Below are 25,963 nucleotides of genomic sequence, written 5' to 3'. Positions count from 1 at the left end.
TACACAGTGCACAGTACTTTACTCATTCCGGTTTTACCAAACCTGCACTAATTTCATTTGAAGAGGGCCTGGAACAGCTGGATTGAGCAGCACTTACTGGTGGGATGAGCTCTGTTGAAGTTGCATCTGATTTGAGATTTATCAGCCAATACTACCACATCCTCTTCCTATTAACACAGGACAGAGCAAAGCAAGACCTGTTTTCTCATTTTTGCTGTACTGCACAATTTTATTTTATTTTTGTAAGGTGAGAAAGTGTGTTGTTATTATTACCACTATATGAACACATGATTAAAGAGCAAAGCAAGACCCATTTTCTCATTACCTTGCCCTATGGAAAGGGTTGGGCCAGATATCGCAAATTAACCTGTCTGACCATCTGTCTGTCTGTTTATCCACCTGCACTGTGTTTCAGTCGTCTGCATGGGATACCAAACACACACATGCACACACACCATCACATGCAACTAGTGTTGGCCAGGGGGCCAGGTTGCCATCTATGACTGGCCATATTGAATGGCCATATTTTCAACAACTACAACTCAAAATACAGTACAGTACCATATATGTATGACAAAAATGCATTTGTTGGTGTTTATAGTTTTTATTGGCAATAAATGAGGAACAACAGAAGAGGGTAATATTGTCATTATATATAAAACAGTTTTAATACAAATTATTTGAAAATGATACTGTAACAAGCTGTAGTACATAGTGTATTCATATAGACTATACTTAAAAATACAATAAAGACCAAAGCAATCGGAGTGTAAAAACTGTAACATCACATAATGCTGTAACCTTCCTTCTCATGAATGAATCAACTTTCACAAATAAAAAAGGGGTTGGGTCATGGTAAAGCGGCTCCACACAAACAAAACAAAAAACACAATTTCACAATATTCACCTTAGCTCCCAACCACACAATTTTTCAGTAGGCAATATATTGGAACTTCATATGAGTGAACACAGGGCAGAAAATAAGATAGAGTACAGTAGACATTAAAAATAGTGGTTTTGTTTGTGCGTGTTGACTTAATGGAAGACATATGGAAGATGACCAGTAACGACAATCAGCATCTGTATGTGTTTAATTATAGGGTTTAAAGTCTAGCTCTGTTAGTTTAACAATTCCCCCATGCATTCATGTATTTAATAACACTACAGAAAGAGTAAACCATTTACATTTGTTCATACACCAAAATTCTTGTGCGTATGTGGCTGACCTCCATGTTTCAATATTGCACATGAATAACAACCTGGTGGTCCTGGAGGATTTATTTTTATTATTATTATTTTACGTCTAAAGCTGTTTTCAATTTAAGCAAGTTCTACTAATTCATTTACCTCTTTCATAAACCCAGACACCAGAGCATACAGTATATTCAATATGACAACGGAAAAACTTCCTGACGGCAGTTTTACACGCAAGATCGAACTGTTATGGTTTGATCTGATCTATAGCGTTCTCTGTGATCAAGACGACCTGGACAGTATACTGACACATTCATTAGTTGGTGATCATAACCGAAACGAAACAGACATTCTACAACATTTGGTACACAGAAAGTCATGAATAACTTTTTTTTAACTTACCCGCAATAAACCCAAACTAAAGTGCTTTAATCTAAAGCTAGAGATTGAACTTGCCAAAAAAGTCCTATACAAGGACTACACAAGTGGCACTTTTCGACCTAGCAGCATGTGCTGTGGTACTCCATATACCAATGGCACGTACTAATAATGGCAGTGATTCATTTTTAAAGGGCTTTAAGGGGTGAAATCCAAGAGATGCATTTCCTATTTAACAACCACGTTCTGCCAGAAGTAATTTGTAACTATCACACAAAATTCATACATAATAGCTGCATTTGTTTTTTGTTTTTTTGTTTTTTTTAAAACATGTTTAACCCTGTATTGTTTGTAACAGTTTAATTTGTAACAAATATGATAAACACTTTCCATTCTGCTTTTCAGTATCACCATGAAGGCCTTACTCTGGAGAGCACTATCCTACCTGCAAGGCAGACATCTGATGTAATGTAAAAAAGTGAGGCAGATTGATATTATCTCAAGTTTCAACTGAAAACAGGAGAGAAAGAGCACAATTGGTCTTAATGGAGGTGTACTGTTAGTTTTGCATGGGCCGGGATGGGGGATTACCTCTCGTAGTGCAACCCTGAGATGTTAGTACACATCCAAGTAGAAAGTTCCCAACCACCCTAACTACCACTGCATAATGCAAACCAGGCAGAGAAACATTAGTTCTATATTACTATAGAGAATAAACACTAAATAAAACTTAATATTATTAAGCAAAAAGAAAGAGTAGAGCATAACAACAAGGCATCCAGTTGTATCCCTGGTTGAAATAGAGGCATCTAAGTCAATGTGGTAACTTATGTTCATCAATATTTCACCAACTTTAATTCCAAAGATGGAACCCAGACAGCTTTCTTGGACAAAAGATATGGAGTCTTCGGAAGAGAGTAACTGAATCATATCTTAACCTCTCTAAGAACTATACAGGCACAGAAGCGCTTTTTTCAGTTTTGATGTGTTAAGACATGGCCGTTGTTATAAATTTGTTCTAACCAGAATGGCAAAGACCAGGTTGTAATGTATTACTATTACAATTGCGATACAAATCTATGACAATTACAATGATTCTGTGTAATGTCACGGTGGTGTAGTGCGATGGCAGTAAAGATTTTCAATTATCAGTAAAGCTTTCCACTAGCGGAATGGTTTGCAATGCATTGTGAGGCTACAACATTGTTATAAGGATGATTAAGAGTATGTCAATATTTATTATTTACTTTAAAAAGGGATGGTGTGCTGAAGTGACCATGCTGCTCACTCTTGAATATTGATTACGATGAATGCTATTTTATAGGCTTGTCTTGATTTGATACAGGTCTAGCACTACATTTACACATACAGTAGCCGGGTATCTTGATAAACAGACATTTTCTTCCCTCAGTTTTCCAAAATAACTTGGTTCACACTAACTTGACTCTCACCAGACCTTTGTGTATTTACGCTTGGCTTGGTGAGCTCACACAAGGGTCTGGAATGAAGTGTTTCTTCTCCATTCAAGTATTTCTCTGTTTATATGAAAACAGAAAGCCGAAGTTTTCAAAAATCTCCACTTTTGCTGGAGCTTAAAAAAAAGGAAAAATGCACAAACGGAGGGCGAAGTCTCTGTTTTCAAAAATACCCAGGTAAGTGTAAACAGGGTCTAGATGGCAATGGGTACTGATCAGGCAGGGTTTTGGGCCGGGTACTGGATGGCACATCATTTTGGGGGTGGACCAGGTTGAGGCTGGGGTGCTGGGTAAGGACCAGGTTGATTTGGGTACTGACCGGGTTGGGGTGCAGGGTACGCCCCAGGTTGTGGTGCTGGGTATGCCCCAGGCTGGGGTGCTGGGTATGCCCCCGGTTGGGGTGTGGGGTACTGACCGGGTTGGGGTGCGGGGTATGCCCCAGGTTGTGGTGCGGGGTACGCCCCAGGCTGGGGTGCTGGGTATGCCCCAGGTTGTGGTGCTGGGTACTGACCGGGTTGTGGTGCTGGGTACGCCCCAGGCTGGGGTGCTGGGTATGCCCCCGGTTGGGGTGCGGGGTACTGACCGGGTTGGGGTGCGGGGTACTGACCAGGCTGGGGATCTGGATATGCCCCAGGTTGTGGTCCTGGCTGTGGAGCATATTGAGCAGCGTACTGGCCTGGCTGGGACTGCACTGGTGCGACTGCTGATGGAGGCTGGTTGGGATTGAACGGAATACTGCACAGCGAAATGGGGAACTTGATCTCCAGGGCTGAACTTCGAGAGATATCCAGAGCCACCTGTAACCAGAGACAACCAGCAGACCAGAGATAAACAAACCTCTCCACATCGCATGTATTGCTGATTTTAATTAATCACAATTATCATTATTGTCATCAGTGTGCTCCCTGTGTTGTACTTGCAGATACATAATATTATAATACATTTTGCAATGTTAATTCAACACTTCAAAGTGTAGGGGAGTAGAGTTGCCCAACCGGGACTCGAATCCAGACCTTCTGGGGTAGTAAACTGGGGCTCTGACCGCTACACCAAAGAGCCAGGCTCGTTGGCATGTTAGTCAGAACACACCCACAACCCTAGTGATGGTCACTCCATCACAAAGAGCAACACTATGAGTGTTAAATTCAACCATCACATCAATTCAACCACACATTTTTTTGGAGGTGTGCACAAAGTGATGATCATGCACAGATGATTTGGCATCTCAGCATAAATTGGGCTTAAGCGTCTGAATTAACACTCCCAAATATGTCTACGTAGATACCGTAGATGCTTGGATATCCCGAGGCAGATCTGCGATAACACTTACCATCACATAGTAATGGACATCAATGATCTGGCAGTTGGCGATAGTTGGTGTTGCATTCTGGGGGATGGGCAGAAGTATCTCGCTGTGGACGTCTGAAGTGTTCGGATCGATGGATTGACCATCTTTACGGTGTAAAAGTTTAGAGTGGTATTTCCTCTTTCCTCTGTTAGAGGTGTAAAATATCTCCTCCAAAATCAGTTTAGCGTATGGCCTGACTGTGCGATTGGAGGCATTGCCTATTTCCGCAATGACTTTGATATTTTCTCCTGTAAGAAAAAAAAGTAAAACTATTAGCATTTATATTGCACAGTAGTAACACATGAATAAACAGAAGTCTGGCATGCCACTTTGCTGTCAGAGAGCAAAGACAGAAAAAGAAAGCTTTTTCCTCAGGTCATTCACATTTTAAACTCATAAGGCATGGGCTGAGCACACACACACACACACACACACACACACACACACACACACACACACACACACACACACACACACACACACACACACACTTTTTTGCCCACAGTCCAATTAAGTTCACTACATGTTACACAGAAGTGTCTCTACTGTATGTGACAAATAAACGATCCTTGAATCCTTTAAAAATCTTAACTTAGCCTACACAGGATTGCTTGAAGGTCATGCAGTGGTTGTGAATCATATTTAACCTTCACGCTTTCAGGTAAGTAACCTGGACTAACAGTTGCTGCCACTTCGTTTTTCATTCAACGCTGTGCCCTTTAGCTGAGGGGGCACTCCCACACATGTTCCTGCTTTTCCTGTTTCAACAGGTGGATTCTGAGCAGATGGTGGTATAAATGGGCGAGGCAAGGGATTAGTAGGGCCTTTTTATCAGAGCAATATGACTACATTTGTGAGGCAAACCGATGAAGACCTACAGCTGAAAAACTGCAAAGGAAAAATAAAAGGCAACCTGCTTTCAACCCCTCCGCGGAGAGCCTTTGTCATAACATTACCGTCACAAAAATTGTAATGATCACCATGTCTTAATCTGTTAGGGTCAGGGTACTGTAACAGCAATGTTGTAATGATGCAGTAGAAGTTTCTTCCAGCAACCAGTGAACAGGCCAGTTGACAGGACCATCTGCTTGAAGATACTACAATGGGCATTGTGTTGGAGTTCTTATCACCCGATGGGGTACCTAAGTCTCTCCACCCCTTCCGGGCGGCTCATAGGGCAGTGAAAGCCAAAACTTTTGACTAGGCTGTAATGGACTGATCAAAGCTATATTTCTATCCACCTCGCATTCCCCGAATTCGATCACACATATGCGGTACGTTAGAATTAATGATAACCAATGGTGTGCTTGTCGACTTCACTTGGCAAGCCATTTTTGAGTTGTGTGCGTGCGAAAATATGTAACTACTGTAGGTGCGCAATTAGCGCGTTACAATGTAGAAATGTCTCTTTATTCTTACCTGGGCTGTAGCCTTTCCTTTCCAGTTGGGCGTTTATGGACACAGGCCCACTGGTGCACCACAAGCAGCACAAGGTCTTGGCATTGGATCCTGTCAGAGGCATCTGTCAACACATCAGATATGTTTGTTTCACTATATGCACAATTACACAATAAAACCTTAACACTCAATGTCTGTTTCTTTCTGTATCTTTCTACCAATTAGCATTTTTTCAGGAATTCCCGTGGGTCCCGCGTGTCCTGGGGGATTCCCGCGGGATGGGAGTCAAAATTTTTAAGATGAACGGGAGCGGGCAGGAGCGGGAATAAAGTGAATGGGAGCGGGCTGGAGCGGGAATAAAAATGAATGAGAGCGGGAATGCTTTCTTATTTTTTCATTAAAAAAGCCTATGAAGTGAGTGGGATTGATTTTGAGTGGGAGTGGGCAGGATTGGGAGACATTCTTTTCAGGACGGGACGGGATGGGATTTGTTTCTTTTACTCCACTCCGGGACGGGACGGGATGGGATTTTTTTTCTGGGATTGGGATGGGACGGGAGTGAAAATCCACTCCCGTGTCATGCTCTACTACCAATAGAATTCTGCCAATCTGTTCAGTGACACATCTTCGTTTCAGGCTCAGCAAAGGGGAAGATGCTAGGATTGTGTGTGTGGCAGTGCAGGGGACTGGGGCATAATGGTGATGGTGGTGGGGGCCCTTTTGTGACCTTAGGGCCCTATATCAGTGTCTTGCCCCGATGCCCTGTTATTCCACCACTGTGTGTGTGTGTGTGTGTGTGTGTGTGAGCGAGCGAGCGAGTTTGTGTGTGTGTGTGTGTGTGTGTGTGTGTGTGTGTGTGTGTGTTTTTGTGTGAGTGTGCGTGTGTGTGTTTGTGTGTGCGTGTGTGATTGCACATCAGATGGTGAGGTGTGGCCGAGTCAGGCGTGTGTGTGGGAGAGGTCAGGTGACAGAAGGGAAGCCTGAGCCCAACTTCCTCTAAAATTCAGTCTGCAAGGAAAGGCTTGAAGTGAGGGCGTGATTGGGGATATATTTGAGCTCTCTCTCACCCGCAGATGGGGATGGTTGGCATCGGTGCGGCTGGCGAATTTGACCTCAGTGTCGAACTCTTTTGCTAGATGCCAGGGTCTGTGTATGGCAACCACCATAGAATACACAATTTTCCCGTGGAGGCCTTGGAACGACGGAGGAAAGTCACTGTTGACATGAAAATAAAGGGCATTAATTATTAGTTCCCTTGCATTTTCCACCTTCACCCATATTAACGACAGAAATTCTACAGACAGATCCTACCCATGCGGAAGTTGGACAGTAAAAGGAAACACGTGTTTTCCTGGAGGGAGAACGGTGTGTCCATCTGCTGTAAATAAACAATAGCAGTGATGTTAATTGCAGTTAGAGTGGTGGTTGGCAGACTGTAGTTGTAGTGTACCGTGATGTAAGTGTAGCCTACAGCCAGCTGCGCTTGCGTGTGCTGCGTTTTGTGAACATTTGCAAATTATGCTCAATATTTTACAAGACTCAAAGAAGCAAAGGGTGCACAAAAATGCAGCCAACACAACACCAGCTCAACAAATTGTGTTACATACATGTAAACTAGTTAAAACGCATTTTGCATCCTCTTACCATTGTTGCTTTGCAGTACAATGTTGTTCAGGTTGAAGAACTTCAACTCGGCGGAGTAGGTTCGTCTTTGCCTCCGTCCTCCTCCTCCTCCTCTGCGCCTTCGGTTTGCTCCGACTCCAGTTGTCGTTCGCCTACGACCACCACTCTGCTCGTGCCACAACACGTTGGCTCTACCTTTCATTTCGATCATGATGGTCTGGATTTTTGCTTCTTTGGTGAGATTAAACGACACTTGACCTGACATGACATCGCCACCCGAAAATGTGACTCTCGGGTTCAAGGCGTTAAAATTTATCGTGAAGTTTTCAAAACTCTCCCCGAACATCTTGGGGAAAATAATATATAGCTTCTATTTAATTATGAAACTATAGATCATCCACTCTCATAGCAATATTAACTGGGACTATACGTCGCTGCTGTTGTTGATCCTGTTAAAAGAACGATAATTGTTATGGGCAGGGCAATGTGTATGTTGCGCATGCGCATTGACTTTTGGAATGCAGAGGAAACCACACCCATTGGTTATCATCATCACTGGACAGATGGCACTACTGAAGACTGTCTAGAATGGCTATTGTCTACTGGAAATTACATTGATTTTTTCTGAGGTTAACTTTTTATTAATTTTTAACACACACACACACACACACACACACACACACACACACACACACACACACACACACACACACACACACACACACACACAACCGCCATCCTCCTCACATTAAAGCTAGATTTATGCTTCGCTCGCATAGAATCTGCGTCCGTCCGTTTTCTGTCTATGCGAGTCCACGCCCCCCTCTCAGAGGCTCTGCGCCCGTCGTCTAGCGCCTCGAAAAAATTCTAACTATCCGTCGGACGGACGCGGAGTACGCAGACAAAAAGGCACTATGATTGGTCGTCTCGCTACTTCCTTGTTCTGTTCTTGTGGCAGCGCAATGCCAGTAGTTTGCGAGAGCAGAGCTGTATTCTGTTAAAAACTGTATTAATGCCTTGTGTGTAAATGTGTGTAAATACACGAAGCTAAGCTAAGTAACAAACAATGCATCAGTTGAACACTCGTGGCACAATGCCTGCGGTTTTACTACCGTTCCTCCACCGAATGTAAACACACATCGGCAGAATCAACTGTCTTTACATGCTTGCATTTTCTGCTCGTGAAAACAGACTGGGTATGTCAAATAATGATACCACTGCATTGCCTTTGCAATTTGTGAGAAAATACCTAGCTAACCGGGATAGAAAGCAACATTGCTTAATAATGACCGCAGTGCTTACAATGTAGTGAAAGTAGCCTAATCGCGCAATTTCAAATGTGGCTGGCAACGAGACCTCGGACCTCGCAGAGCTCGCAGATGCATGAATACAAAATTGGTTCGTGGCCACTCCCACGCGACTTTTCACGCTCGCAGTTGCTGAAGTCTAATCTGACCTTAATTAAGTCAAGATCAGGGAGCATTAGAAATAAAGGAGTGGGCATTTTAGAATAGAGTAGAGTACTTTTATTAATCCTGAAGGAAATTAAGGTGTCTGTCACCTTACATAAATACACAAATCCAAACATATACAAAGAACTTATACACATAATTATACACATATAATTGCACATTACATCACATGCTCTCTCTCTCTCTCACACACACACACACACATCCCTACACAAAGTAAAGATAAACGTGTTCAGTAAACATAAAAGAACCAAAGTAGTTCTAATTATTGTGCATTCTAGAAGTCCCTCAGTTCCAAAAAAAGGGAAGGAAAATTAAGGCAGTTCACAGTAGCTTTTCCAGTGGTTGAGATAGTCCAGTAAGAATAAAAATGCAAAAGCAAAGTAGTTCACTGCTATCCCATGGGTAAGATAGGTGAGGTAGCTGAAGTGGGGTGTAGTGAGATAATTGTCCTGTGTTGGGCAATCCCTTAAAGCAGGGCTATTCAAATGGCGGCCCTTGGACAGCAAAGTCCTGGCCCCCCACAAGCCCCTTGAAATAGAGAATCGTTTTTCAGAATTTAGAGATAAAGGTATGGGTTCCGTTATTGTGCTGAAACGGGACACGGGACGTTAAAATACAGGAAATTACATCTAAGAAATGCAAAACTTTCTGGGGGAGGACCCCCAGACCCCCCACCTCAATGAAGTGTCCCATATTTTTTTGTTGTTGACAGTAAGCAAGTATAATACATACGTATAGTTCGGCCCCATTACTGCGAGGATTTTTTAAAAACTGGCCCTCGTTGACATTTAATTGAATACCCCTGCCATAAAGTGTCCAAGGTAGTGTAGGTGCTTGCTCCATGGGGTGGGGGTTGGGTGGAGTGTAGCTGTTCAGTAGAGAAAAGAATCGGGAGGGGGGTGGAGGGTGGTTTAAGCAGTCCAGTGACCAATGACGATCTTTAAGGGGGTTGGTCACCCAGTGGACAGTAATACAGAAAAATTGTACAAGGAAAGGTGTAACATAACTAAAGTCATTAAAGGCTCAGACATTTCAGACACAAAATGTCAGTTATCGGCCATAGTTTCTGGTTTTGCCCAATGGGTTAGAGTCAGTGGCGGAACAATTGCACACAGGGCCCCAGGGCAAAACACTGATAGCCCCCCCCCATACAGCCTGCAAAGGTCACAATAGGGCCCCCACCACCAATACAGGAGGGCCAGGAGAGCCCCCCCCCCCCCCCCCAGTTAGAGCTGTGTGTAGAGTTCCGAGTTAGCCATGTACAGTATCTAATATTTATCATCCAGTTGCTACGTAAATTCAAGCTCTGCCAGTAACTCTAAATTGTTTTTTTCACTGCTGTAAAGGCACAAAATTAAAGGATCCTTCTGTAAATTATTTTAAAATTCAAGACTGTCATTATTTAACAACATAAACATGGATGTGATCAGAGTGTATTGTGAAAAAGAGGCAGTGATGGTGATCCAAACATATGATTGATTAAAGAAAAAAACGTTCGATGGAAAGAAGGGACAGTTCAGAAAAAATTAAACCGATTTCTAAATTGTTGCCCTTTTCCAACAGTGAAGTCTGTTACATGACATTACTGACAAAATCCTAAGGACAAGGTACAGTACACACCCACCAATCACAAGGAGGAAAGGCACTACATCCTATAGCTATTTATTTCCTGGCTATTGCATACTTGCATATACTGTATGCTATTGCATACAGAATAGACATCTGGCGTTCCGACCCAAAAGCCTATGAGAGTGGACAAGAGAGCAGAGATTGAACATTTACTCCATTTATATTCTCACTAAACATATTTTGGTCACTAGGAGGCGCCAGGCCACTAGTTTCAAACACCATGACATAACCTGGTATTGGCCAATTACCACACTGAAGGGCCACAGTCAGGTGGTGTGTGGTGTGGCCACACGGGTGGCGTGTCGTCAAACTTTTAGTCAAATGTTATCCTTGAGTCACAATAAACGCGAACTTTTGACTATCACCCAAATGTACCATGAAGGCTCAACCGTAAGATTGTTGTAGGTAGTCTTAATTTTTTGAATGTTTCTAACATAAAAAAAATGCGATAACTGTTGATGCCATTTGGTTGAACAGAAGTAGTCCACAAATCTCTATGGTAGGGTTTGCATTACTGGCTGCATACCTTGCTCCTGAGGCGTGTGTGTGTGTGTGTGTGTGTGTGTGTGTGTGTGTGTGTGTGTCACAGGCACCAGGCAATGCCATCTGGGGAACAACCTTGCTGTAGCTACCAATATCTTCAGATTTACTAACAACTTAGCATGTTGGTTTTTGAGTATCTCAGAGCCGGCAGTTCAACACGAGTATATCCAGAGCCAGCCAACATAGATGTACAGTATATCCAGAGCGAGCCAACATGGATGTACAGCATCATAGTAAACAAAAAAAAACTACTACTGTGGGCAGAAGAAATGACTGAATGGCTCGTCTTGACTGAAGAAAGCCACAAGCCACATTGCCAAAGGAGCAAAATAGTTCATGTCGAGCCCGGCTGGTAACTGAAAAACGGCAGTGGTTAAAAATGTACCGGTACATTGAAATTGCCAACTACAGAATCACAGATAAAATCATGTTCTTGGGAAACCCAGGAGATGACTCATTGTGTGGCTTAAAAAAAAAAAAAAAAAACCTTGTGCTTTGCTACAATAGCACTTCCCAACACTTATCAGTCGCGCGCGCACACTCACACATTCTTATTCAGAGACGGCAAACCAAAGTTTGACTTTAAAATCTTGTTTTTTTTATTCAAAAGTCAAGGGAGTTTACATTTTTTCCAATCTGTTTAAACGCAACAAAAGAACAGACAACAGAACAAAAACACAACCCTATCTTTTTCAAATGACTAAACATGTTCCCTGAGGTATTAATACCTGTTGTAGGCTATTTGAACTGTAAGGCAGGGGCCTACACATTCAGTTGTAGTGATGTACACTGGAAAAAGAAAAAGAAAAACGAGTCTCATTCTGTAGCTTAATGGATGAAATTTCACCCACAACCATAGAACCGGTGTATGCAGCCCCTCCCCCAACTTTGATATTTTCTTTAATGTTGTACATGAATATCTGGAATGCCTGCCCAATAAAACCATAATGCGAGTCAGTGAAAAACACCAATATGGTGATTTAAATGCTCTTCCTCTGCAGTAAATTGAAGACCATTTCTTAAAAAAGTGACTCGAGTCAATAAAGTGCATCCATTGATTTAGAATAATCACCCACACATAAATGTCTGTTCAATATGTTGAATTTAAGGCCATCTTTAAACCAGTTACAAAAAAAAGAAAAAAAAAGAATAAACTCAGCATTCCAACTTACGCTTGGATGTAGGAACTGGCAGCTCGGCTAATTATGTGTAAAAGAGAAGATACATTTCTTGTGCGCTCTTCACATTGAGTTTGGTGTAATTACATTTCTCCCTGACGAGACACATTGGAGCAAGGAGGTACACATATGAAAGCCCCTTGTTCACACGCACACAACAGCCACAGTCAGCACAATACTGCAACTCTCAGACAGACACAGTAAAAAAATAAATTATCTGCATATGTTGCATAAATAGATGTACCTGACGAAGGACATCACTGCAAGCTTCATTTTGCTTTTAAAGGTGAAGAAACTACTGAATAAATACCCCCACCCCAGGCACGACCTACCATCCCCCCCACAACCAGGCGCCCAAGAGTAGCCTGGTGTAAAGCGATGAGCGAGGCCAACTCTGAGACGATTTGGACTGCACTCAACAGGCTGGGTGCCGCTCAACATCCTTAATACTGCCATACAGGGCACAACGGCCCACCATACACACATGCTGCTAATGATCTCACATGGATAAAAGTAATCATTGTTGCAGTCATACTCAACACAAATTAAACAAAAACACAGTCAACATAAAGTTGGTCCCTAGAGCTTTAGTGTTTACATAAAGTACCATGGTCTCTCGATCCTTATAAAAATAAATCCGTTTCGTTATATTATCTCAGCAGCAGTGTTGGTTCAGGGCGACCGCCCGCCCCTCCATAGTTCAGTATTCTTAAGTCCATTTCACCTTCACCTTTTGTGCATGTGCCTCCCATCTTCACACCTCTCTTCTTCAGCCTTCCCATTCTCCATTCGGCTCATCCTCAACTCCTCACCGGGATCTGAAGTGCCACGGCTTCGGAGTTCTTACTCATCTTTCCGGCGCGCCACACCAGCAAAGACCAGAAAAGGTTGACAAATGTCCAGATATTTCTCATTTAAGGCTTGGCGTTCTTCACCGAGACTGGACCCCGAGCGAGGACTTGATGTTCTCGTACACCACGTAGCTGATGCTGACGGCGGGGATGACTTTGAGGAAGTTGGGGGTGAGGCCCCGGTACAGGCCCGTGGGGCCCTCCGTCTGGAGGATCTGCTTGAAGAGCCCCGTCATGGACAGCTGGGGGCCCGTACTCTGTAGCGTTGCTGAAGGGGGACAGAACAGAACAGAACACAGGATACGGTCAGTTAAGGGCATCAGCAAGGAGGTCATTTTTTTTAAAAAAAGATTCATATCCATATACTACTGTATCTAGTCTCTAAGAAGAGAGGGAGAATATCAATCTTTTAAGAATGTCTTTTGTATTTGCCAATTATCTGTTTTAAAGGGCTGCTGAGAATATGGAATTTCCCTCTACAATGAAATAAATATATTCCAATACCGGTAATAATCTTATACATTTTGGTACCAACTCAAGGGAGTTCAAAGTACAGGCATTGTAATCACCTTGTGCCTGCATGCGTGTGCGGACCAGGGCCAAAGGATAGCTGGCCAATTGACCACAGGTACTGGAGACTGTTCCGCAGGCCAGGAGGACAAAGATGCCTGGGTCTTTACTCTCAGACCCGTAACGCTGCAGCCACGAGTTCTTCAGAGTCTGCAAAGAAGGGAAGGATGCCAGTTAGAAACCTGCTACCGTGTAATACGTTTTTCATTCATCTTGAATGTCTGATAAGTGACTGTTGTAGTTTGTTTAATGTATTGCCAATTTAGCAGCTGTGGTACAATTTCAAGTTACAATTTCAAACGTAACAATTGAATACACAGTAGTATTTACTACAGTATCTAGACAAACAGCCTTAAAAAGGCTTTTTATTTCTGATGACTGAATGAATGACTGAATGAATGTTCTTGAGAGTGTTGGTAGAGTGTGCCTACCTCGTAGATGGCCAGGTCGATGCCAGCGTAGGGGATGATGCCAAGCATGTTGGGCACATAGCCTTTGTAGAAGGCCCCCAGGCCCTCCCGCCGCAGCACCTGCTTGGCACAGTCCGAGATGCCCGCATACTGGCCCGTCTTCCTCAGCGCCAGACGGGTCTTCAGAACCTGAGCACAGACACAGGGAGAAAAGAATTTAGATCAAGTCTAATGCCAAGCTACAGTTAGAGAGGTAACTGTATTGGAATTCACGGGATGTCCTTTAACAAAACTCATTTCTGCACGTCATGTAACGCAATATCAGGCCAACATTGTCCTCCGTGCAAGTCGCTTGGAAAAGCATCTGCTAAATGTAATGTAATGCAATATTCAGCTGCGTTCTCACCTCCATAGGGTAGATGACGCTCTGGGCGAAGACACCTGCCAGGGAGCCGGCAACGAAACGCTCAGAGATGCCGATGGAGCCCTGGTTGCTTCCCATAATGCGCTTAATCTGATGGAGGAAGAGGCAAACACTCAGTGAGAACCAGAAATCACTGGAAAATTCAATGAGGTCTGTGTTTTGAGGCCATGGCTATGGTGTGAAATGAATTGAACAAACATCGTCAGGTGTGTACCTGTTCGTAGGCCATGAACTTGAGGGCCGTCTCGGGCGCGATCTTGATTACGTTGATGCCGTTCCCCCTCCAGAGCGCCCGGATGCCGCCCTCCTTGATCATCTGGGTCAGGCCGCTCATGATGCACATGTTCCCGCTCCGGGTGCCGTGGACCTGAGGGACAGGAGAGAGGAAGGATGGCCGTTTAGTCAACACGCTGGACAGCATTTCAAGCCAATTGTCAACAGTGGAAATACGTCTGCCGTTGCATCTAGACACCAGTAATGTTCCTGGGCTCATTGGGTGTTTTGGGGCTTTCAAAATCATACACCCTCATTCAGGTGATCCAGCTTGTGTCAGATCACAGTGTGTGTACAGATGGCTTCCTACATTAGAAAGGCAAAACCCCTTTTACACACAGTTAAATCGCACAATTCAGTAGCCTACTACAACATTGGCAATTGCCAGACTTAGGCCTCTTCCTCAAATCTGATCACGGTTGAGTTGGCACAGGCACTTGATGAACAAAGTCAAGCGTTTGGCAAAGTTGTAAAACCCCGCGTGGAGGTTGGTCGGTCAGTCCACCGTGTAATCTTTCTGGCCCAGATTAAACACGGCTGCTGACGCACAAACTGTCTGTCGCAACGGCACAAGTCCGACTTTGACCCCCCTCCGATCCAACTTTGACCAATGACGTCAACCGGCTGCTCATAAGTGTGAACTCTTCCGATCAATCAGAATTCAGCAGTGAGGGTGTGCAAGGCTGTTCTTGGCCCTGATTGGCTGTGGGGATTTACACAGCAGTTGAGGAACCACGTGGGTCCTCCTACCTCTCATTTCTCACATGCTCACACATTAACCAGCGTGTGTGTCTGGATGTTTACTTATTAACAAATGTATAGCTCTTAAGTAAGCAGATGCAGTTGTGCAATGTGCAGTATCTGCCTGAAATTGCTTTGCCCATTAAGACATGATGGCACAGTTACTCAACCAACCTACTTTCCCTAAGTGAAAGTCAGTTAGAAGAACATTACATATTGTGTAAGATGAGTGGGGTCAGGCGAGTGATCAGGACAAAAGGAAACAATAGGACTGCAAACATAAGATTAGGCCAATAGTGGCAGCAGTCTGAGGAAAACACCAGGTCCAATTTGGGCCAGGATGTTCCATCAGTGAGATATGGAACAGTGTGTGTGTGTGTGTGTGTGTGTGTGTGTGTGTGTGTGTGTGTGTGTGTGTGTGCGTGCGTGCGCGCCAGTGAATGAACAAACCTGTGCTTGAACCACTAAGGAAATATGTAAGCTTTTATGTGGTGCAGTTTACAAAGCTGTACCATGTGTTACTTTTATCTGATGAACAGAAACTGTCTAATGATGTAGGACCACCCTCATGGCCCTGTTCAGTTATCCACCCACCCATTCATCCATCCATCCATCCATCCATCCCTCACCTGCATGATAACCTTGAGGCGGTCCAGGGGAGCGGTGAAGGTTCGAGAGACGGCTCCAGCCCCTCCTCCGGCCACCAGGTGCCTCCACCACATGCCGGTCAGCTTCTCCTCCGTGGTGAACTCATCAGGAACCAGCAGGCTCTCGCCCACATCAAAGATCTAAAGGACAGGACGCAACACACACAATGTTTATATTTCTTAAATCTGCAGTGCCGGCATGTTATTACGTTTACCCCATATTAAAACATTGCCCAATATCTCTTAAAGACATATCTTCATAGGCTATAAATGGAGCGGGATAAACGGGACACCAAGATATTGGCCCTAAATGTCAGTCTGGCGCGTGTTAGCGTGGTTTAGTCATTGTAGCAGCCAGGGTACAAATTTACAACAGAGCGAGCCATTCCCAGTCCTAGGGCTATTACATGACCACTATCAGTGTCTCCTCTCTAACGTCACTAGTGGGGCGCCAAGCGTTCTACTGTGTCCATGGGGGCATTCAGTAGTCATACCCAGGCCCGTCGACAGGGGGGACAGAGGGGTCAGTTGTCCCAGGCCCTGGGAAATAAGGGGCTCAGAATTGGGTCCCTATTACATTGGGTAGGGGGGCCTTTCAGATGACTGTCCTGGGCCCTGCAAAAGCTGTCAGCGGCCCTGATCACACCAGTAAAAGGCCAAAGAGCCTACATGCCGTTGCATAAGATCCTCCCTGATTCTAGGTCAGCGAGAGTGAGACTGTGTGAAGGGAAGCCAGACATATGGCTATGGGTGGTTGCGACACAGCTCCACACCAAATGCAAAGGGCACCTAACCAGCCAAAAAAAGCTGATTGTGCAGCACTGCCATCACCATTTTGCAAATATTATTAGAATAAATATCACAAATATGGCAAGCGAGTTATGAAGATCAGGGAGTGGGCACAACCAAGCACACAGCCACTTGAGTCAAATCATTGAGTGACAAGTGGTTAACAGAGTAAATTGGGTAAATTGGCTGGGCTGGCCACAGTTCAATAAGTCTGGAGTACAGGTTGTTGTTGCTGCTGCTGCTACTACTACTACTTCTACTACTACTACTGCTGCTACTACGACTACTACTAGCAGCCAGGGCACTTAAGCAGAGAAGACAGACAGACTGGTTGAGATTTAATAGCGGGCACAGCGCCTCCCCCCAACCCTTCCCCTGCAAGGACGTCTCATGGCCTGGATCAGTATGTCCTCATGTCCCACTTCTTAGAAGGGGATATTTTGGGCTATTGTACTTCAGGTGTGTGGGGAGAAACTAGACTCCCTCAAGTCAGTACATCATCCCTGTAAATCTCTTGGCAGGAGGGTTTAAGAGTGTACCCAGCTCAAGGCCCAAATAAATACAACCCATTAGGATACCAACCTCTCAGACAAGGCCTACGATGGTTGATTCGACTGAAACTTGTTAATCTAGCAACAAATCAGTTGCTGATACGAGGCCAAAAACCACAGAATGCGGAGCATATCAGACGATTGCGATGCCGATGTCGGTGGCGTGTGTGCGCTTTAGCAAATATGCCAAGTTGCCAACTCTGGCATATCTATTTTGATGTTTTTACAAATGTATTGATTAATGTGCATTGTCCTAATCGAATAAGTTAATAATTGAGTGTTACCCACCGTTGAGTGCTTCCAATACAAAATGATCTCTGGGATGGACTCTTCCGGCTGCTGGGTGGGGCAGTTGTTCCAGTCATTCCAGTCAATGGTCATTGTTCCGTTCTTGTCCATGCTATAAAACAATGAGACAGCACCATTAGTGCATTGCAAGCAACCCAATCAATCGCTTAAAAGGATGGTATTTATAGTCAGTACTGAAGCCAAAAATAGCGTGCTCATCAAAATGTGTTAGGGTAAGAGGGCAGTCAAGAGCCTGATCATAAAATACAAATCAAGCTTTGCACTGTACAGCCAACAGGTAATTACATTTTCTGAAAGATTATTATGATGAGTGTTGAGATTTAGAGTGATTGCTTTGGCAGGAGAGGAGGAGTTGAGGCAAGCAAGTGAAACAGACAGGGCTGTTACTTACACATGGGCAGGGAACCAGAGAATGGTCCCTTCTGCCTGCAATAAGCACAAGCAAGAGAGAGACACACAGGGTCACCTCCGACACACAAGCAGACAAACAGACATAGACAGACACAGGCAGACACCCCCAGAGCATTAGGGGCTCAGTGTAAAGCAGCATAAGCAACAGCAGCAGCGTCACTTAAACACAATGCCAGAGGACTTAAAACATTATGCCAGCCAGAGGATTTACAAGCAAGTTACCATGGCCATTCATTAGCACCTGCTAGAGGTAGTACCACAGACAATGCTTTGAGGTTACGCAATTACACTCCCTCGATCCAAAAGCTCTAGAAAAGCTGAGGTGAACACAAGGATATGGACATTAGGGCTTAACGCACCTCCTCAGGACACCTTCCGCCTGCTGTAATGTGATGTGGACCCCAAGGTCTCGTAACGAATCCACAATCTCTTTGGCATTGATATTACCTGAAAATACAGAGAAAGCAGGAGAAGAAATTGTATTAACCAGTAAAAACAAATACAGTAAAACCCTAGATTTGAGGTTATATCCCAAAGAGTTTAGCGGCATATTTCCAGGATGCTTGTGAGCCATGCGCCAGCTGCTTACAGCTAAACTTGTTGCATTAACATGATCGGTATATGAATGGACACCATTGTTTGATCCCTTACCGGCATCCTTCTTATCCAGTGTCTTGAAGACGAGCTTCAGGTCCTTTTCGTGGTCTTGCAGGTAATGGACGAATTCCTCAAAGTCCAGTTGGCCATCCACCTCCTTCTCCTCCCGCACACTTTTCTGCAGGACAAAAGAAAGCAGGTGTCAGATTACAATAGGCAACACTTAGCTGGTGCTTTTATCTACAATGAAAGTTTGTCCAGGTTCAGGGTATTGTTACTTCCCCTGCATTGTCTGAGCTGTGTGTGTGGGGGGTAGGGTGCTTTGCTAAATGGGCATTTCAGCTTTGGCGGAGGGTTTAGGAGCCCACTGGTCCTACTGGTAACAGTGGCATTTACACCTGCAACCCTGGCCTGATCATACCCAACATAGCAGAAGAGTATCTTGGACACACACAATTTCCCTGGACAACCACGACCTACTTGACACCCAAATTCTGCAACAGGGTCCAACTGTTATCCAACTGCTCCCGTACACGAAAAGGTTGTGGCGAGAAGGTGGCTTTAATGTCATCGTATACATGACAACAGTAGGGTAACCAAGTACGCATCGGAGCATCTGAAGAATCGGGTCACATAGTAATCTAGAAAACAAGATGTCCTCTGACTCAATCATAGCCAGGGGTTGAGTGCCAGGTGTACTCTGGCTAACGCCTACACTGGCTCAGACCAGCTACTGCCATTACTTGCATTACCATTACACTTACTCTGATTTCATCATACAATCTGACTTGTGCCAATGGTCATCTGTGACCTTATCAGGGTCACCTGACTTCTTTTTGCATGAGACCTGTTAGAATGCCCCAGTGGGACCATCACCACCTTACTTTACTTGCCAGTCAGCATCTCCAGTTATACATGTTCACAGACTTTGCAGTTGTATCAGTTTCACAATTTGAGCTGTAATGAGACACTCTCACTGGCACACTTCTGTTCACATGCAAATCTGTGTCAGGAGGAGACAATGAATGAACCACCGTCTGCACTGGGACTGACCAGCTGCTGTCCACGAGTCAGCTACTTTGGCAGCCTGGGTGAGACGACCCATATCACGGATGTAAAGATAGATGTTCCCTCTCTGTGCCAATCCAGGCCACACAGCAGTGTCTTTCACACCTACCATTGCCAAAACCAGCCAGAGGCTGTCTCACATACTCAATGTCTTGCAGTTTAAATGTAATACCACACAAATGGCGGGGTGCAACACGTCCTGACAGTTCATTCAATTCAATACTAATTTCTACCACCTTGGGAAATTAATGTCAACAGATGCACTTTGAGAAGTTAGTGCAATTCAACCTTCCAAATACCTTTCACATTCAAATTCATACAGGCTTATGGGAGCTCGAGACGTCTGTGCGCGCCAATACCAGCGACTTGGTAATATTAACCACGAATGAAGCTGCACAGTGACTACCGGTACGCTGTATCGGTGCTTCAGTTTAGAATTTCTACACACTGTCAATTTTTTAACAAGCCGTTGCGCGCGTCATTTCCCATTTGCAGTGCTACCAAGCTAGCATCGCTACCATTTGCTTTACATCAAACAGGACGTTCTTTTGACACTCAAAACATAAACAACTCAATTGCATTTTAAGTGCAATTGTCGTTTATATACAGATCAACAATGTCAACTATACAACACAAGCAAAGAGCAGATCACCAAGTAAAGACGGCAAACATTCAAAAATCGGAATAGCATTCCATATTCGGGCATTGGGAACAGGGGAAGTCGATGCATTTCACAAGAAAGCCAACCCACAACCACTGACCGTGTGACTCATGGTTAAGCAACGAGCTGAAACTAGCATTTCAGCTAAAAGCCGAAAACGGTGAAAACAAACCACCAGATGGCAAAACCAGATATGTACTAATATACAAACAATAACGACACACACATTTTAAGGTCGTTCTTTACCTTTCTCCATTTCTGGTACGTAGAAAATTCTTGAGATGGGAGGAGCACGCTTAGCTTGAAAAGCGATTTCAGCTCGGATGGAAGACGATTTGACTCGAAATAATCAACCTCGATTGGATCCGAGTTGGAAACAGGCACGTAAAGACAAAGAGACAACATTTTAAGTGAAAAAGTAAAAGTATGCACAATAAATAAATAAATAATATACGACGGTCCTCTTTCGGCGCCGTGGAATACTGAAATGCCGGTAAGGAAGTGAGTAGCACATGCTATGAATAGCGAACAGCCACTCCCACACATTCGTCACAAGAGGCATGGTACATTCCCATTGGTTCATTACTTCAACGGTTAGCTCTGAGCGCCTTCGAGGCCTTTGTTCTGTGCCAAAATGCCAGCACTCTGCCCTCTTGCACAAAATCAATCAGGGATTGAGCTCTGTGCAAGATTTTTTCTTTGCAAAATCTGGATAGAATGAAAGGAGAAGGCAACATAGCCTTACCTCTTATATACCAACATTCGTATTTGTATGACAATGTGGTAGCATACAATTACAATTGGTATTGATGGGCCTATTGATTACTACCACCACTAGGCCTATTACTACTTGCACGCCTACAACTAGGGCCTAGTCCTACCTATTATTAATAATAATAATAATAATAATAATAATAATAATAATAATAGATAAAGAAGAAGAAGAAAAAGACAAACACAACAGCATGCGTATTTCCAATAAGTGTATCTGCTTCAACGGGATAACACACACAGCAAGCAAGATTTTCCCAGTAGCCTCAAGGACGCCATCCTGTGCAGTATCTCTGCTCATATGTATCACCTTACTACAGGTCCATACAAGCAACTATGTGATGATGAACATATGGGGAAATGTTATAGGCTTTGATAGCTTCTGAATTTTGAATTGAGGAAAAAAAACATAATCAGGACTGCAGACTCTCAATGTAACCCATCGCCTGGTTATCTTGAGTGTTCAAGGTGGTGTAGACTACCTTTGTTGGGAAAAAAGATCCCTAAATTTGTGAGTGAAAGAGAAAAAAAGACCCCTAAATTTGTGAGCGAGTCTGAAGAGTTATGTCTTTTGTTGTCGTTTAACACTGCCAACAAATTCTGCCTCTGTGATGTGGGCTATTGTATTGGGGTAGGGCAGTACATTTTCTTTGAGTTGAGAGGTTTGCTCCCTCAGTCTTTTTGAGTGATAATGCCCCATCAGTAGTACAAGGACTCCTATGGAAATGTAAAAATAAGTTGTTAGTGAGCTAGCAGATAGTGATTTGCCAGTCTACAAAACATGAGAAAGGAGGTACCGTAATTTCGCTATACTCACAACAACAGCCAAACTTATATAAATAAGCATAAGGTCAATTATAGGCCTCATTTGATTGGATCATGCATGCACATGGCATGGATGCACTGTATATTTGTAAAGCGTTCCCATGCAGATGAGATGCTACACTATTGATAGGGGCTCTCTTGCAGAACATGATGTTGTAAAAGGCAGCACTCATGACTTGCCAGGAATGCTTCAGGCCCATGCCCTGTCAAACCTCCAAGGCTGATCAGTACAGTGCCCGCATATGCGACCTATGTCACAGTTGCTCGCTCTCTCTCTCTCTCTCTCTCTCTCTCTCTCTCTCTCTCTCTCTCTCTCCTATTTGTTTGCACCCACCTGCATGGTTGTGTGTTCACATCCCCAACCAAATTACATATAGTACATGTGTGTATGAAAGCCAAGCCAAATTAAAAGGTATTTGATGTAACTTCATTCACTGACAAAAGTCCAACAATTACTATACAATATAAAAGTGTACTATTTGGTTGGTTTTAAACAAAGAATCCTTTGGGAAAACAGGCATAATCACAAAATGCTGAAATTGAGAAAATGTACTTGGTTGGTAATCATCAATGTTTGTGATTACTTTGATCAAGGTTTCAGTGAAACCACACTGCAACTGACAAAGCTTATATGGGGTGTATTTTCTGACAATGCAGACTTTGATGAGGACGTTTTCTTGGATAATACATATTTTCACAGGCCTGATTTAAAATATGACTCGTTTCATGTCACAACATAAATTACCTGAATTCGGAGGCAAAATATCAACTAACCATATAAGAATACCCCCTCCCCACCACCGCCACCATAATAATAATTGTCTATATTTTTATTGTTTTATTCAAGTTTCACCAAAAATGAAGTACAAGTAACCCTCAAAGACCACCAGAAATGATGGTCCACCACCACAAAATGGTGAACCACCACAAAACCACTCTGATTATAATGTAACATTTATTGTGTTTGAGTACAGCACCACCAACACCATGCATGATGATGACCCCATACATTCACACAGTGCTGCTATATTTACTAAACTTGTGCCACCCCATGTGTGTGAGTTGGCGAGTGGTGAGATGGCCCCCCACGTTACAGGGGCACCACGGGGGAACATGAGGCCTCAGCTCAGCCGTGCGGCCAGACACCCAGGACCTCATGATGGATACCCGAGCCTCGAGCAGGGCTCTCCTGCTGCTAATTTTAGCACGTCACTCACACACTGAAATGCACACAGGGAGACATGGGAACAGGCTGGGACACGGACGAGAGGCAGGGGTCAGCCACCCTGTCAGCCAGTTCTTCACACTCATACACGCAGAAGGCCACAGAAGGTGACAGCTAGAGAGGGAAACTGAGGCCACTGTAGTATTAGGGCCTGTAATAATAATCAATAAGTCACTTGATCATTAATACCTTTATAACAAGGTCAATGTTCTAGACATAGTCGTTTCTACTTACTTGCTTGGTTGTTTTCGTTGTCTCATCTTTGTCAAAAGACACTGAATGTCAAAAGTCATCTATTACTCTCTATCTAATTTCCTTGCCTGAGCGAGCATACCAAAGAGGCTTCTTGCCAGTTGCATGGTATTCGACCAAAATATTGTTATTATTATTATTCAAAAGTCTATTTTGTGTTTATACTCTTGTTTTTTGTTTCAAAATGTGAATGTCGCTTATTGCAATAGTTTCTTTTAACTGTTCAGTAAGATTGGTTATTGTTACAGGCCTGCTAGGGCATTCCTGTTTCCTTCAGGGAGCCATAAAGACTTGGGTCAATTTAGATAATGTATCAATGCCATTGTTGAACGTACATATCACCCAATGTATGGTTTCATAACACTTACACAATGCCAATATACTGTATAAGGAGGGCATGTTTTGCTGCAAGATGTACTTATTTTGTGCCCTCTCTGTTAATGTGTTAATGACACACTGTCGGGTGGCATTAACCATCAACAATGTTATGTAAACCCTTGTAGTCAGTAAACAGCAGCGCTGAAATTCATGCTTATCTTCCGTCTTTGCACATATACCAATACGTGCATCAAAACATCAAAACAGGTCACCCAATTGTGCTCCACAGGATTTGATATTACCCACAGTAAATATGCCCCCCCCCTCTCCCTGTTGACCCCCTTTGTAGCAAGGTCAAGTTCCAAAGTCAGTTGTAACGCATGCCTGCGTTATGTGTTTGACCCCGCCAATGTTGTTTTGATGTCACCAGCAGGTACGTACGGGTGACTGTCTGACGCAGAACTGATAACCCCTGCAAAAGGGCATCTGAAATTAGGGGAAAACAGGATGCTGGTCTTCTGTATCTCCCGCTTTATTGCCCAGCAGGGGGGTCCAATAGACGTCACCCAGTCGGGGACAGTAAAAAGGGACAAGAAGAACACCTTATCGAAGGGAATTATCACCTCCAGGTGCTGTCTTATCATTTTACAGCTTCCCCTCGTTCAGATCATGAATGAAAAACACTTTTGCTAGGTCTGTTTTCATTCTGCACGTAAATTCATTCAGAAAAACTAACCAAGACTAAGACTAAAAAACACAAGCACGGCTATAGGAGGCAAAGGACTTATGAGATTTCACATGAAGACACTTGCCATGAATATTCATTCCACAGTGCAGGAAAATGTATTTACATACTGTACATGTTTTTCCTTTCAATAATACACCATGGTTTGCATGCAAGATATTTAACAGGAAGAACATGATAAGCATTGCATGGCATCAGGGAAAGAAGAGCAAATTGTAATTCGTAGCAACTTGACAGGCTGCCCTTTGGTTCTATCAGGCCTATCAATAATAACGGGGGCCAGAAATATATTCTTTCATATGGGGCCCTGTGGTAAGTGGTGGCCCTGATGCTAAATGTTTGTTATGTAAACACCTGTGTGTTGAATAGCGTTGTAGCATGCTACCAAACGGCACTAGTAAATCAGTGAGGCGCAGTGACACAACACTATAACTCTGAGACAGAAATAGGAACGTCTGGTCATTAAGAGTCCTGCCAACTCCATGTACCCACATGCTTGCCAGGGACTGCAGAGCAACTGGTCCTTATACACAGATTCAACACATGAGTTAGAGGTCAATTAGCAAATTTGGGGCCCTTTAGATGAGGAAAACATGATATGCCAAACCATGATACCATGATATTGGGAACCTTTTAAAATGGGGGGGCATCTCTGTGTTTGACTGCTGTTGGGCTGTTGGACTAATGTTCATATGTACTGGTGTCAAAGACAACCATCCTATTTTTGTGCAGGATTATACACATATTCATATTTTATTAACCTTACACTTTATTGCATTTCGCACTACAGCAAAATTATTGGAAAATTCAAATGACATCAACAAGCTTACAAAAAAGGTCAACATCAGTGGACCATTCTGTAAACTTGCAACCTTTCAAAGAAAATAGAGCGGTGATGTACATTTGAAGTTAGTAGATTGTTGAGGTAACTAGGCCTACAGTATAGTTTGCCAACCAATGCAGGTACATTTGTACCTGGAATTGTTCATAATAATGCAACACATAAATGAATATCACTTGAGTTGACAGCAGAGTCTTTGATTAACATCTACCATCATTTAACTTTGCACGTTTGATCTTAAACTATCAGTGTCACAATGAAGTGTAAACTGTAAACACTAATATTCAAATATTGAATATTAACCATGTGACTTGAATTTCTGGATCTACTGGCCTAAGAAAACAAATACGACTATTAAGTGTGTGTGTGTGTGTGTGTGTGTGTGTGTGTGTGTGTGTGTGTGTGTGTGTGTGTGTGTGTGTGTGTGTGTGTGTGTGTGTGTC

The 25,963-nt window shown here is 43.5% G+C and overlaps 2 protein-coding genes across 2 annotated transcripts; both read right to left on the bottom strand.

The window, feature by feature from the left end:
* Positions 1–594: 594 nt before the first annotated feature.
* Positions 595–7,867, bottom strand: LOC134445519 (arrestin domain-containing protein 3-like). The gene is made up of 6 exons (XM_063194578.1): positions 7,438–7,867; positions 7,105–7,171; positions 6,861–7,008; positions 5,815–5,917; positions 4,378–4,643; positions 595–3,844 (listed from the first exon to the last, which is right to left on the bottom strand). Exons 1-6 carry the CDS (start codon positions 7,760–7,762, stop codon positions 3,299–3,301), a joined length of 1,455 nt encoding a protein of 484 aa, XP_063050648.1. The 5' UTR covers positions 7,763–7,867; the 3' UTR covers positions 595–3,298.
* Positions 7,868–11,638: 3,771 nt separating this feature from the next.
* On the bottom strand, positions 11,639–21,041 carry slc25a25a (solute carrier family 25 member 25a). Its single transcript, XM_063195716.1, has 10 exons — positions 20,790–21,041; positions 18,869–18,992; positions 18,577–18,664; positions 17,786–17,897; positions 16,140–16,298; positions 14,711–14,863; positions 14,479–14,586; positions 14,094–14,261; positions 13,662–13,812; positions 11,639–13,360 (listed from the first exon to the last, which is right to left on the bottom strand). Exons 1-10 carry the CDS (start codon positions 20,946–20,948, stop codon positions 13,173–13,175), a joined length of 1,410 nt encoding a protein of 469 aa, XP_063051786.1. The 5' UTR covers positions 20,949–21,041; the 3' UTR covers positions 11,639–13,172.
* Between the last annotated feature and the right edge of the window lie 4,922 nt (positions 21,042–25,963).

The sequence above is a fragment of the Engraulis encrasicolus genome, chromosome 3 (genome assembly GCF_034702125.1).
Source record: "Engraulis encrasicolus isolate BLACKSEA-1 chromosome 3, IST_EnEncr_1.0, whole genome shotgun sequence".
Classification (NCBI taxonomy): domain Eukaryota; kingdom Metazoa; phylum Chordata; class Actinopteri; order Clupeiformes; family Engraulidae; genus Engraulis; species Engraulis encrasicolus.
This window is presented reverse-complemented; position numbering and strand designations above follow the sequence as displayed.

Coding starts and splice junctions, on each gene's coding strand:
- LOC134445519 (XM_063194578.1), bottom strand. CDS start 7,762: ATGTTCGGGGAGAGTTTTGAAAACTTCACGATAAATTTTAACGCCTTG. Junction 7,172..7,437: donor TGTACTGCAAAGCAACAATG/GTAAGAGGATGC, acceptor GTTTATTTACAG/CAGATGGACACACCGTTCTC. Junction 5,918..6,860: donor CCAACCATCCCCATCTGCGG/GTGAGAGAGAGC, acceptor ATGTGTTGACAG/ATGCCTCTGACAGGATCCAA.
- slc25a25a (XM_063195716.1), bottom strand. CDS start 20,948: ATGTTGTCTCTTTGTCTTTACGTGCCTGTTTCCAACTCGGATCCAATC. Junction 18,993..20,789: donor CGTACCAGAAATGGAGAAAG/GTAAAGAACGAC, acceptor TTTGTCCTGCAG/AAAAGTGTGCGGGAGGAGAA. Junction 14,864..16,139: donor GCCTCAAGGTTATCATGCAG/GTGAGGGATGGA, acceptor CCTGTCCCTCAG/GTCCACGGCACCCGGAGCGG.